The sequence below is a fragment of the Schistocerca gregaria genome, chromosome 3 (genome assembly GCF_023897955.1).
Source record: "Schistocerca gregaria isolate iqSchGreg1 chromosome 3, iqSchGreg1.2, whole genome shotgun sequence".
In the NCBI taxonomy this organism is placed as follows: Eukaryota; Metazoa; Arthropoda; class Insecta; order Orthoptera; family Acrididae; genus Schistocerca; species Schistocerca gregaria.
In genome coordinates this window covers 786,942,605-786,956,496 of record NC_064922.1, presented here as the reverse complement: position 1 = coordinate 786,956,496, position 13,892 = coordinate 786,942,605, and the positions used below count along the sequence as shown (strand labels likewise).

General features: G+C 42.2%; 1 protein-coding gene across 1 annotated transcript in view; it reads right to left on the bottom strand.

Annotated features, from left to right (window-relative positions):
* The window catches only part of LOC126354236 (sugar transporter SWEET1-like), a 44,480-nt gene that overhangs the window by 17,197 nt on the left and 13,391 nt on the right, over positions 1–13,892 (bottom strand). The window contains exon 5 of the mRNA XM_050003733.1: positions 13,391–13,510. Within this exon, the coding sequence (XP_049859690.1) occupies positions 13,391–13,510 (120 nt within the window). The remainder of the gene's footprint in view (positions 1–13,390; positions 13,511–13,892) is intronic.

Sequence of the window (13,892 nt, the reverse complement as noted above, 5' to 3'; positions counted from 1 at the left end):
AACCATTATAACAGATAAAACAACACCACATAACAATCCTGACATCATTCTCACCAATAATAATAAGAAGAAATTAACACAACTAATCGAAATATCCATACCCAATACAACAAATATACAGAAGAAAACAGGAGAAAAAATTGAAAAATACATCCAACTGGCTGAGGAAGTCAAGGACATGTGGCATCAGGATAACGTTGACATTATACCAATTATACTATCAACTACAGGAGTCGTACCACACAGTATCCACCAGTACATCAACGCAATACAGTTACATCCAAACATATATATACAATTACAGAAATCTGTAATTATTGATACATGTTCAATTACCCGAAGTTCGTAAATGCAATTTAACATATACCGTACAGTTGAAAGGATGTCACACTTGATCAAGGTCCGCGTCACTTTCTATTTTTAACCAGACATAATGTCTGAGAAAGGAAAGAAATAATAATAATAATAATAATAATAATAATAATAATAAGTACTAGCAGCAGCAGCAGCAGAAGCAGCAGCAGTAGTGGTAGTAGTAGTGACAATAACAATAATATATATCAATAAAACAAAATATAATTAAAAATACCAATACAGGAAATAGGTTCCCTTAAGAGAGAAGGAGAAGAGACACTGTTAAATAATGGTGAAACTGTGGAAAGAGAGCACTATGTAAACCCCAAACAAGTTTCTGGTGAGAACAAAGTCCCTTTTTGATATTGCATTGCCAAACCCTAAAGTGTCATGAATATTAGTGTAAAGAATCAAAATGGTTTAAGTACCCATATTCCTGCAATTATTTTCTGTATCACATTTACTGATCAAGGTAACTTTTGGCAACTCAGAGAGGGTAAATGGTTTGTGGCCATGCTAGTATGAGATGCTGGACAGAACTTTTCATTCTGTTGATAAATCACACTAGTCCTCTTATTAATTTCTATCTCCCTGATTATGTACATTATATGTTGGAGTATTTCACACTGGCAGAATGCATGGGGCTTATCTTTCGAAAGGCCAGCTCACATGTTTAAGACTTAGTAAGTGTATGACGTGAATTTTTTTGAAAGGAGTAGAAAGGATTTTTGGCAATGTTTATCTCATTTCCGTGCATCACTCACAGACACCCCATTTTAGATTTACATTTGTACTCTGCAACCTACTATGAAGTGCATGACAAAGAGTCATTCCCATGTACCACTTACAGATTGCACACTATAACTTTGCCACTCTCCAGCTGGAGCAAGTCAGCTGATTTCATGTCACTCCAGAATGTACGTCCATTGCCTACCTTAGCTACATGAAGGTAGTGTGTGCAATAGCAATACATAGTCACTAAAAATGTAGTGTTTATTTGTGTGCGGTGTTGTCCTATTTTTAATATTATTTACAAAAATAAGAAAGGAAGGTGTACCTGGTCCTAGCAACTAGTAAACATTTGTGTCATTTCTATTACACATTAATCCATTACAAGTATGTTTCTTTTATAAGATATAATATGGCTACTATAAGAGGAGGCGCGGCTTGTCCCGGCAGCCAAAGTGCAACAAGTCACTCACAAACTTTTGCCCTCAGCATCCTCTGCTCAGGGTCCAACTTAAAGTGTGTTATCTGTATTATGGCTTCTTCTCATTACATTCTCATACAGAGGGCAAGAAGAGTGACTACCTAAATAAATCTGTATGTGTTGTAATTAGTCTGATCTTGTCCTGACAGTCCCTAAGGGTGCAATACATAGTGTGTTCTAGTACAATATTGGAAAATTACAGAATCCCTTGACACAAGTGACTAAGATATGCCATACTTGCAAAGGACTCAACAAGATAGGGCAGTTAATGCAATGATCAGCTGCACACCAAACCAAGAACCTTGTTATCAGCCACAAAAATGTTGCACGTTTTGCAACAGCTTTCCACTTACAGAGCCAGCAGTAGCCAGTTTTCCATATCGTAAAGAGCTCTGTCTGTGTTTGCAACACGATTATCACGCCACAACTGCACAGATGTGATATGTTTGTGCAATTGACAGAGTTTGAGTGAGGGTGTTTAGCAGATCTGTGGGAGGCTGGGTTGTCATATTGTAGAAATGTGATACATATGGAGCAAGAGGTCTCCACATTGCATCAAGGTTGTTGCCAGATGTCAGCATAGGGTCCACACGCCCGTCAGCCTGAGTCCGGACAGCAGCAATGCACAGGTGCGTGCCACAAGGCTGTCGCATTTTACAAAGTGCTGTATCGTACTGCGCTAAAACTTCACAACAAATTAGGAACACACTTGCTCCAGAAATATCAGTGAGAACCCTTTGCAACCATCTCCATCAAGCAGAGCTATGATCCTGTGTCTCATTAGAGCATTTTCTGCTCACACTCCAACATCGTGTAGCAACAGGCAATTATGCACAAACAAATGGGAACTTGTTGTCTTCAGTGATGGCAGTTGCTTCTGCTTAGGTGCCAGAAATGGTCACACATGTATCTGGCTTCGAGCAGGTGAGCACCATCATCTGGAGTGTACACGACAGAGGCACATAGGGCCAAAATGCATCATCGCAGTGTGGTGAGCAATATCTGACAATGGCTTTTCTTTCCAGTGATCATGGAGAGAATAATGAACAGTGAAGGGACCTCCAAATCATCATTCAACCCTTCATGCTACCATTCATGCGCCAACAAGGTGATGTGGTTTTACAACATGACAGTGCACATCCACGTGTAACCCATGCCATTCAACTTGCTCTCCAAGGTGTACATCAACTACCTTGGCCAGCGCAATCCCTACATCTTTCCCCCACGCAGAACATTTGTGACTGTTTGAAATGCGATCTTCCAAGGTCTGCGAGACTGTCAGGATATCTGGCCCAATTGAGGCACCAGGTAGTATTTGCAGGGTAGGCCATTCCACAAGATTACATTCATCACCTCTATAATTGTCTCCATGTGGGAACTGCCGGCTTCACTTCCGCAAAAGGAGTGTATACAGAGCACTAACACTGGCATTTGACTATACACGGATGTGTATGGCACTGTCTGTGAGATTGTCATTGCTGGTTGGTTTAACAATCAAAATGCCCAAACTACGAGGTCATCAGTCCCGTCTGCCTGGAACAGGCAAACCAAAACTGCACACCAAAGAAAGGTCAAGTTTGTGAAACACAAGGAAAGAAATCTCCAAGGTCTAACAGAGCTCTTCAAAGGCAGAAAGTGCCATGGGGGATACACCCCCTTCCACTTACAAGAGGTGCCCCATCCAACAATAATACACAGAAAAGAAAAAACTAGTGACAGGGGCAGGGCGAGAGAAGCACGGTAAACATGGGAAGAAAAAAGTAAAAAAGAACATGCAATAAGGGGGAGAAGAGTGAAAGAACAGGTGGGGCAGACCACCACGCCCAGCCAGATAGCTATTGACTAGTCAAGGCAGAGGAGGTAACAGGGCATTCTGCCAACTCTTCAATGTGCTGACAAGGCTGAGGCACCTTCCATTAAATTGAGTGATAAAAATCCCCTTCATGAATAAATCACAAAACCAGGTCAGAGTCCACCACAGAACGACTAGGTTAGGACAGCCCAGCAAAATATGGACCAAGTATGGCCATTGTGGAGCCCTTGTGAGAGGCCTCCATAGGGGACCTCCACAAATTCGTTGTATCCTTTATTGCTTTATTGCCTGTAGTTCATCCAGTGACGTCAGAGTAAACAATTCCATATTCCAAATCCTTAAAATTTGGCAGTATGATACACATCGAAGATCTATTTCCAGAATAGATATCTCAAGAGGTGGCTTGCAGTAGCAAGTCTGGCCAGACTGTCAGAGACTTCATTCCTCAGGATCCCGATGTGACCCAGGGTTCACATAAAGACCACCAACAGCCACACTGAGGGCAAAAAGGTAATCCTGGACAGTCAGGACCAAGGGACGATGAAGTTTATAAACTGCTCAATGAGTCGCTACAGTTAAGGACGGACTCTCCAATGCAGTAACAGATATGCTCAAGAGCACAAGAGGTAGCTACCATCTCTGCAGTGAAAACAATGCAGCCATTTGGCAAGAACAGGAGTGCATAGCATAGTGCATGAACATAAGCAGAGCCAGTGTGACCAGAAACCGTCAAACCATCAGTATAGACTACTTCTGAACCATGAAACGTGCCGAGAATGGAAAAGAATTGGCAGCAGATGGCTTGAGGTGGAGCCAAGTCTTTCGGATCTTGTCATAGGTCAAGACAGAACTGTGGACAGGGCATGATCCATGGGGTTGCGTGTGAGATGGCCCAGAGAAGGGGTGGTAGAGGCGAAGCTGGAGCTCTGAAAAAAGGAACTGGATGCAGATCTTAACCCCAGACCTGAGTTATCAATGTGGGAGGGGGAGCGGGGGGGGGGGGGGGGGGGGGGGGGATGGACCTCCATATCTGGAAAGAGGAGATGGTAGTTTGGATGCTCTGGGGAGCAGTGGATACATAATGCATAAGCAATACACTGCTGTTGGTGCTGAAACTGTAACGGTGGAACACCAGCCTCTGCTCCGGCTGATCATGGGGCTAGTCCAAAAGGTCTCAGTTGCCAGTCTTCTCACAACAGTATCAGGTCCAGCATCTGTAGCATCAAAGGTGATGCTGAGCTATATATGAGATTCCCATAATCTAGACAGAACTGGAACAATGCTTTGTAGAGCCGGAGCAGAATACAGCGGTCCACGCAGCAGTTGGTAGTGCTGAGGCATTGAAGAGTATTGAGCTGTGAACGTCTGCTTTACTGACAAAGTTGGGGAAGCCATGTCAACTGGGAATGACAGACCAGTTCCAAAAGACCAATGAGAGACCAACATATTCAGGGACTGCCCATCAAGGTACAGATCTGGATGGGATGCACTCTAACATGACGACCAATAAGTGCACATCTTGGCACCTCAAAATTGGAAACCATGAGTGAGAGTCCATGATTGCATTCAGTGTATTGCTCCTTGGAGTGCGTTCAGCCACATCCACTGCGGATAAACAAAAATATGTGCAAAAGTCACCAGCATACAAAGAGGGAGAGATTATACATCTCACAGCCACCACCAGATCACTGATAGCCAGTAAAAGTGAGGGACACTTAAACCAGAACCACATTCTCCTGCAGATGGAAGTTGCTATGGGAGGTGCTAACCTGTACCTGTAAAGAAAGCTCTAGATAAAAATCATGAGCAGGCACCAGAGGCCCCATTTACCAAAGTGACAAGGCTGTTTTGGCACCATGTGGTATCATAAGCTCTATGCAGATAGAAGAAGACTGCAAAAAGGTGTTGACACCAGGCAAAAGCCGTTCGGATTGCAGACTCAAGGTAGACTAAATTATCTGCAGTAGGACAACTTTGGTGAAACCACCAGGATTGGAGCCAAAATGTCCTATGATTCAAGGATCCAATACGACTCACAATACATTCAAGTAACCTGCAAAGGACATTCATTAAATTGATCGAATGATAGCTGTCCATCTGAAGAGGCAGTTTACCAGATTTCAAAGCTGGAACAAAAATACTTTCTTGCCACTGGGAAGGGAATACCCCTCTCTTTCCAATAAGTGTTTAAGCATTTGGTTGTGCACCTAGTTCAGTCAAGAAGCCGTGTCGGGGCAGATAACACAGGCACTAGCACATTCCCACTCACTACAAGGACAATACAAGGCTCCAAGTGACAAGGTAAAAAAGATAAAGGGAGTCATTCCAGATGGTGTTTGAGATGATCAAATGCAGGCAGATAGTTGACGGATGCCAAGGCAGAGGCCAAGGCAGAGGCCAAGGCGAAATGCTGAGTAAAATGTTCAGCGATAGAGTCCGTACACGTGAGGATAACATCGTCCAGGAAAATTTCCGGGACAGCTGTAGGAGGATGGTGGCCAAAACTGGAACTGATCTTTGCCCATACCCGCTAAGAGGAAGTACGCAGCCCTGTGGCAGTGACATATTATTCCCAACAAACCTGTTTCTGGCGTTTAACTAGATAACAGGATTGGGCATGAAGCCATTTAAAGGCCAAGAGGTGGTCGAGAGATGAATATCATTTGTAGCATTGGAGGGCACAACAGTGGTCTTTAATAACTGCAGCAATTATGGCATCCGCCAAGGAACAGTCTTCTATTGGGGAGAACCTGAGGAAGAGGGAATCGCTGAAGCTACAGCTAAAAGGACGCCATCACTCAAACTCTGTAGAGACTCATCAGTGCCACCATGTGGTGGAGCAGGTGGGATGGCAGTCAAGAGAGTGGCATCCCAATCCACATTAGTAGAGGTCCACCTGGAAGGGCATCGAAGTGACTGATGCTGAAGGGAAGATAAAACAATCAGAAAATGATTGCTGTCACACAAGTCATCATGGACTACACTTTGAAGAGAGGAGAGGAATCCAGGGCTACAGATGGAAAGATTAATGGCCGCAGAAGTGTCGCATGCCACACTAGATTGTTCAAGAGCTCTGGTGTTGAGGAGGCAAGTCTTCAATCCTGCCTCTGTCAGTGGTCACAGTACCATCCCACAGAGTATTATGGGTGCTAAAATCCCCAAGGAGAAAGAAGGGGGGGGGGGGGAGGTGCTGTCAAAGGAGGGCAGAAAGTGTAAGAGGCCAGGCTGTGGGGAGACAGAGACTGCATATTGTTACTGTCCAGTCTAAATGGATCTGAACCACCACCATTTCCAGTGCAGTTTGAAGAGGAATCCAGGAGCTAACAATGTCAGTTTAGATCAGTTTACAGACACCACCGGAGGCTCGCAAGGCTAACCCGGTTCCAGTAGAAGGCTTGGAAACAAGAAAAATTTGCAAATGAGAATCCATAAAATGACATTCCAGCAATACAATACAAGCTATGTGTTAGAGAGAAGGAAGAAATTGCAATTCCAAAAAATGATGACAAACATTATAATTCCATTGGTCAGATGGACATCAAACAGGCCAGAATTGATAGTTGTGCCGAGTCGGTATCCGTCACCAATAAGGAAGGAGGGACACCCATGAATTTAGGTTGGTTGGTGGTTGAGAGGGAGGGGACGACACTCCTAAAGATGTCAGAGAGGCCTCGTCCCCGAGACCTCCTTCCTCCTTTGGATGGCGAGAGGAGGTGTGGTCAGGAAGAGAGCAAGTTACAGCAGTACCCAGATCAAAAAGAGAATGAGTGGGCTTGAGGCCCACATAGTATGGGTCCTGCAAATGGAGACACTGGAAACAGTGCACAGGAGGTGGAACATAGGACTTCAAGTCACACTGGGTAAACATTAACTGACTTTTTCCAGAGGAGTATCCCCCCTCAAAACCCAGGATGAAAGCGAAGTTATCACCAAGATTGGACTAGCCAGGTGAAACGGACGCTGTGCTGCAACAGATTAGTCCCCGAGTTTCTCATCAAATTGAAGGAGGTGGTCCCTGTTGAAAATAATGTCCTGTGTCATATTTAAGAACTGATGAGGAGTAATGGTCACTGGAATGTCTCCTAAGGACTCACAAGCACAAAGACAACTCGACTTAGTGACTGAAGAGCTTTTTGATCAGCAGGGAACCTGATCATATCTTACTAAGGGAGTCACTTCATCAAATTTATTTTCAATGTGTTCTACAAAGAAAGAGCAGTTTGGTAATGGCAAGAGGCTCCCCATCTGTCCTGGAACAAACCAAGTAGCAGGGAGAGTGTTTTGCCCCAAGCCAGTGTCCTTGCCCTCCTCACGGGGAGTGGCACGCAAAGGAAGCGAAAGTAGAGCCAGAGAGAGAACCATTTCTATCTAAAGAGTCATCAACAGAAGAGTGGCCAGAAATACGGAGCTTAGCATGCTTCATGTCTGAAGTGTGTGCTCTGGTACCACCCACTGCAATCAGGTTCACCCCTTTGGTGCCACTAAGAAACATCAAGGGCCACCTGGCACGGCGATCATCGTTGGGAGTTCCGATAATCAACTACTACTAGGCATACACGAGGTGGTTATAGCTCAGGTGCAAGAAGTGTGATCCCTGCGTTGTCAAGGGGCTCAACCATGTGAGTAAATAACAGCCCCACCAACAGTACTGGCTAACGTGCTTGTGACCTAGCAGCAGAGAGGGGGAGGACGCTACAGTGGGGAAATGAGAATGAGGGGGAGAGGAGAGGAACTAATGCCAAAGAAGATAGGAGTTCTTCCCGAAATAGCTCACACTACAGACACATTTTTGAAAGGGAGGCCAAACCCAAAGGGGAGGGGGGGAGGGAGAAAGAAAAAGGGGGGAGTTTAAAAGCAAAACAAGACATAAAGCAATAGCAGAACCAAGGGAACAGTCGAGTTGTTGTAAAGGGAAACACCAAGGGAGAAAGAGGGAGGGCAGGAGGGGGAAGAACGGAATGCAGCCCATGAGGGAAGAGAGGCTGCAATAGCCCGAGGCCCTGTGTGCACTACACACACAACCCCAAAAGAGCTGTGTGCTCCCTGGGAGGGGAGCACTGTTTGTTGGAATCATCCTCAAGAGTGGATCAACAAAATTTTTCTCTGTGGGTTCGATTAATTCATGGTGTTTTTTCCATTTCCCAGTAATGTAGATTCCTCAAAAAGCTTGTTCCTAAAACTTTTTATGTACACCTCCATTATGGTGTCCATCATTAAGCATATTCCAGTACAAATTTTTCAGCATTTTGTGACCCTCTTATGGGTCACACAAACCTGTGACCATTCATGGCTCCCTTCTTTGGAGTATTCAGTATCCAGCCAAAGTCTTATTTGATATGAGTACCACTCATTTGTGCAATATTATTATTATTGTACACACAGACAAGGAAAAAGAATCCCAGATTTTCTCTGCACTTCCCTATTAAAAATACACTTTCCCTTGGCTCAGAAAATAATTTTTTCTATGTTAAGTGTAAATATATTTTCCCTCAGAACTACAAAATTTAGCAATCCTTTGATTGCTAAAGATTAAAAGAACTGTCCAACACTATGAAATTTAACCTAGAAAAAGAATTTGAAAGCTACTTATACTTTCTGCGCCATTATTGCATAATTCTTGATCTACTAAAGGACTAAAATCAAAATGAAAAACAACCTTGAAACTTTAGCTTGTGTTATCCTTTAAGATACAATGCACACAAGTGTGCCAGTAAAATTTTAAATAATGGCTGGTATTCTAGGCCCGCAATTTTTGTAAGTGGCTGGTGCTCAAGTATAAGACCCCATCACACATTCAGAAATGGAAATTTATTTGAAAGTAAAGCTTCTCAAACCACCATTCACAATATTTTCCCACAACCTGTTAGTAATGTGAACAGTTGTGATGTAATGCTTATCAAAAACAGTTCATTGTTACAAAATATTGCATAGTCTGTTCTAAAGCCTTTGACACTTTTTGCTGTCAGCAGGCACTTGTGTGTGCACTGTGCTTTGTTCTTGTAAACAGCACATTTTCTTTGCAATTAAAGTTTTGTTTTGCTGTTATTCTCTACAGTATTTAACTGAAAACCATAACAATGAAAAATTCCCGGAATTCTAAAAATTTCTGTGTTTTTCCCAAATGAAAAAAAATTCACATTTTTCCTGGATTTCCTGATTGCTCCAGGGCATAGACACATGTAAAATAAGTCTTATGAGTGTTATATAAGCAGTCTCCTTTGTAGACCAATTGCATTTTCTCATAATCCTATAAATAAGCAAGTCTGACACCTGAATATTCCATTTAATAATGCTACAAACTGTTACACCCCCGTGCTTCTACAAGTTGTGATTCATTGATACTGAAGTGATAGGCTATTATGTTTTTCGTTTTATGAAGTGCAAAATTTTACATTTTTTTAAACATTTAAAGCACACTGTCAATCTTTGAAACATTCTGAAATCTTATGAAGTTCTGTCTGAATATCTGTGCAAAATTTTAAATGTGTGGCACAATTCACAATCCTCCAAACTGTTAAGTGCAGTCAGCAATAATGATTATTTTGTTGGGGGAAGGGAATGGGGAGCAGGGGGGGGGGGGGGGGGGGAAATGACTGAAATTTATTAGCAGCTGTGTGACGTGTATGGAAACAAAATCACTGAAGGTGGAGTGGGCCAATGGTGCATTACATTTAAAGGTGGGAAAACTAATGTTTATGATGAAGAGCAAGGTGGATTGTGACTGGTGAACTGGTTGTGAAAGATGCCACAAAACTGTCTATTCCAATGATGAAGCTCTTGTTGAGGTTCCCACAAATTTTATGACTCTTGCTGCATTGGAATGTTGCACATAAGCTAGGCTATCGTGCAAGATGGGTATCAAATATCTTGACAGAAATCCAAAAGAACAAATGCATGGTTATATCACTGACATTTCTGGATTCTAAAAAACAGGTCGTGACTGACTTGATCAGATCTTAACTGGAGATGAGACTTAGATTAAACATGTGAACTGTGAGACTAAATTGCTGTCTACAGAGTGGTGGCACACTAATTCCCTGGAAAATAAATAAATAAATAAAATGCTTGCAAACAGTCTGCAAGAAAGATTATGGAAATTGTTTTTTGGACAGGAACAATACGCTTATTGCCAACTTTGAGTGTGACACAACAATGAACTCAGTGGGGCATTGTAAAACTTTCGAAACTTAAGAAGAGCTAGTCATAATGGCTGCCAGAACAGTCACTTCGACACATTAAATGAGGTCTCCAGGAAGACATACTGAATGCCCAAGATAATCTCTCTCTCCCTTGTTGCAATTGCCTTAAGTGGTACATTACACACGTAAATGTTTGACCTACTGCTGATTAACAGCCCCATGCTTCCTTAACAATGGACAACAACAACAACTTTCACAATAGGTGAGATGCCTCTCACTGGCTCATGGTCAGTTTCAGTTTCAGCAAAAGAAAGCACCTTCTATTGGTTAGGCGATGGCTGTAGTACCCAGAGTCCTCAATGGCCAATGTCTCTTCCATGGGGCAGCTAGATCTACAACTGATATGCCACTCATTATCAACGAGATGAGAGGCAATAGATCCAATATTTTCTGTACAGGAGATGATATCCATTGGACAGGATAGTACTTGAGGTACTTTGGTATCTCAGTAGCCTTCCTAACACACCTATTCACAGAAACTTCCAATCTCATGACAGCAGTCATGGCAATTCCAGCTGCTTATGAATAGCAACTGACAAATCTCATGCCCAAGAACAACATTCACAGTGGGGCTGCATTCTGTCTGGTGCAATGTGTTACAGAATAGTACACAAACAACTTTAAACTGAGCATGCCGATTCCTCTTTTAATTTATGGATTTGTTATGTTGCGAGGATAGCAATTTCCCTTTACAAACTGAAGCAGTTAACACCCAACAAATATTTCTCTCATTACGTGATAAAAACCTGGAATAAAATTTACTGATCCCCTGGAGCTACTTGGAACTTCGGTGGAAAGTAACTGCAGTGACATGGAAACTTTTTTCACCACACAAGTCATCTGGATGCCCATGGCTGAGGGAGTACTTCTAAACTTCACCACTTGGGACCTGCTTTCCAGTATATACATCGATCAGCCAAAATGTTATGACCACTCCTTAACAATGTGCTTGTCCACCTTCGGAAGGAAATACAAAAATGTTCTACATGGCACAGATTCAACAACTCCTTGGTAATATCCAGAGGTGTGTGGCAGTTTATATCTACACACAGGTCACACAGTTCCCATTAATTATGGTCCGGTGGTTGGAGGATGCTGAGCTGGTCCCGTAGCATCTCAGAAATCGCAGAAGTGTACCACTGGTTCAGGTCAGGTGAATTTGGTGTCCACAATATTAATGAGTTCTCTGTTGCAATCCCCAAAACACTGCAGCACAATTCTGGCCTTGTGACATAGTTATCCTCCCTGGAAAATGCTGCTGCTGTCTGAGAAGATATGAAACAAGAAGGGATTGAAGTGGTCTGCAGTAATGTTCTTACAGTTCGCAACTCTCATGGAGCCTTTGATAACCAGCATAGGTCCCTCAGAGGTGCAAGTTAATGCCCCTGATAGCATAATGCTGTCCTCAAAAGTCCATGTCCATGGCAGTATGCATGTTTCGAGCAATTGTTTGCCTGGGTAATGGCATATTTGGACATGACCATCAACTTAGTTTAATAAGAAACATGCTTCATCTGGTGAGATGATACATTTCCATTAATCTGTGGGCCATCATCTATAATCTTGCACCCACTGCAATCATAACTGATGACATTCGGTCACCATGAGAATATGCAAGGGTCATCTGCTATGGAGCCTGAAGTTCAACAATGTGTATTAAACTGTGTGTTCCAGAGCGCTTGCGCTTGCACCAGTATTGTACATTCTGTGATGAGACATCGATGTCCAACACTTTGTTGTCTACTCATGGTTCACCATCTTTCAACAACTTTCCATACCTGCTCAAAATGAACAACAACACACAAACAGCAAACCATCTTCGCAATTTCTGAGATGCTTGTTCTCAGGCACCAGGTCATAACAACCTGCCTTTTATCTAGATACTTTCATCACTGTGTCACGTTTGTGCAATGCCACTATTAAGGATTCAGTCTCATGGAAGCCAGTGGTCATTGTTTGTCTCACCCATCATAGGGTTTCCTCATCCATCATGGGGTCTCCATTTAAGTCTGATTTTTCCTTTGTTAGTCTATTCTACTTTCTTCTCAACACACTTTCTTCTTCCAACTTGCTTGTGCTTGCCCCCCCCCCCCCCCCCCCCCCACTCAAACTCAAACTCTCACATCTTTCTCTTTCCCCTAACTACTAATTCAGGGTTTGGAGCAAATTCTTACTTTCTTCTGCAGCTATACAAATCATCTTTCTTCCACTTCTCATGATAACAGACAATATGAAACTAATTTGTTGCTTACATTTTGACTGTAGACTGAATCTCTGGGTTTTAGTCTCTCCTTATTTTTCATGTTTAACGGTATTTTGAAGCAATAAAGTTGAAAAAGGCACCCAATATATCTTATTTTCTTGTAGTTTGTATGTGAAAATTCAGCAAGTTTTTACAAGTCACACCCCCACCCCCTTTCAAGAGGAGGGGACTGCAGCTGTGAATGTCTTAACATTATTTAATATGGAAAAATAAAGCAGATCTAAAATGTTGCTTTAATTCTGACTATTGGTAATGAAAGGGTATATTTTATTTAGCGAGTGCATTCAGCATACACTACAATTTTTATGTACAAAATAATGACATTCCACAGGCAATTCCATTGTCATATCATTACAACAAGCACAGGCTGCTAGGGAAACAACACAGAGATACATTGAATGTGCATGAACACAAGGCATTCCAACAGATATGTGGAAATTGATTAGACATTCATAATGATCCCATGGGTGCACAAAACAATATTAGTAAAAGTGAAAATGTGATTGCCAATAACTATACCCCAACAGTGTGCTAATATTTATAATACTTACCTGAATGAAATGATTTTTAATTATAATGCCATACAAAAGCCATTCTGCAGAAACTACTGTCCCCGACAGTATTAATGGAAACGGTAGAGAAGCACTGCTTTTACTTCTTATGATTTCACCCTAATAACAAAAAAGAACCACCACTAGCAAATCATCATATTCAACATAAAATATGGACAAACATTAAGCTACAAAGAAAGGAGTACACTAGTGCATACAACATTAAGCAAAGTACATTGAAATGGTGATGAGCATGCAAAAATTTAGATCACTTTCTGCAAATTCTTGTAGCAAGTCACTAGGCAACAGTAATAACCACAAGACTGTGGTATGCAATGTAATAGTGGAATTCTATGCGATAAGAGCAGCTGGATTTTATTTTCTATATGTGAGCTACCTTCCAGCAAGGTAATGTATGAAGAAACATTTTACTTGAGTAAAAAGAGTGTTATACAGGCACCAAACATTCTTAACCCTCAAGTTTTTCCTTAATATGAGCGGG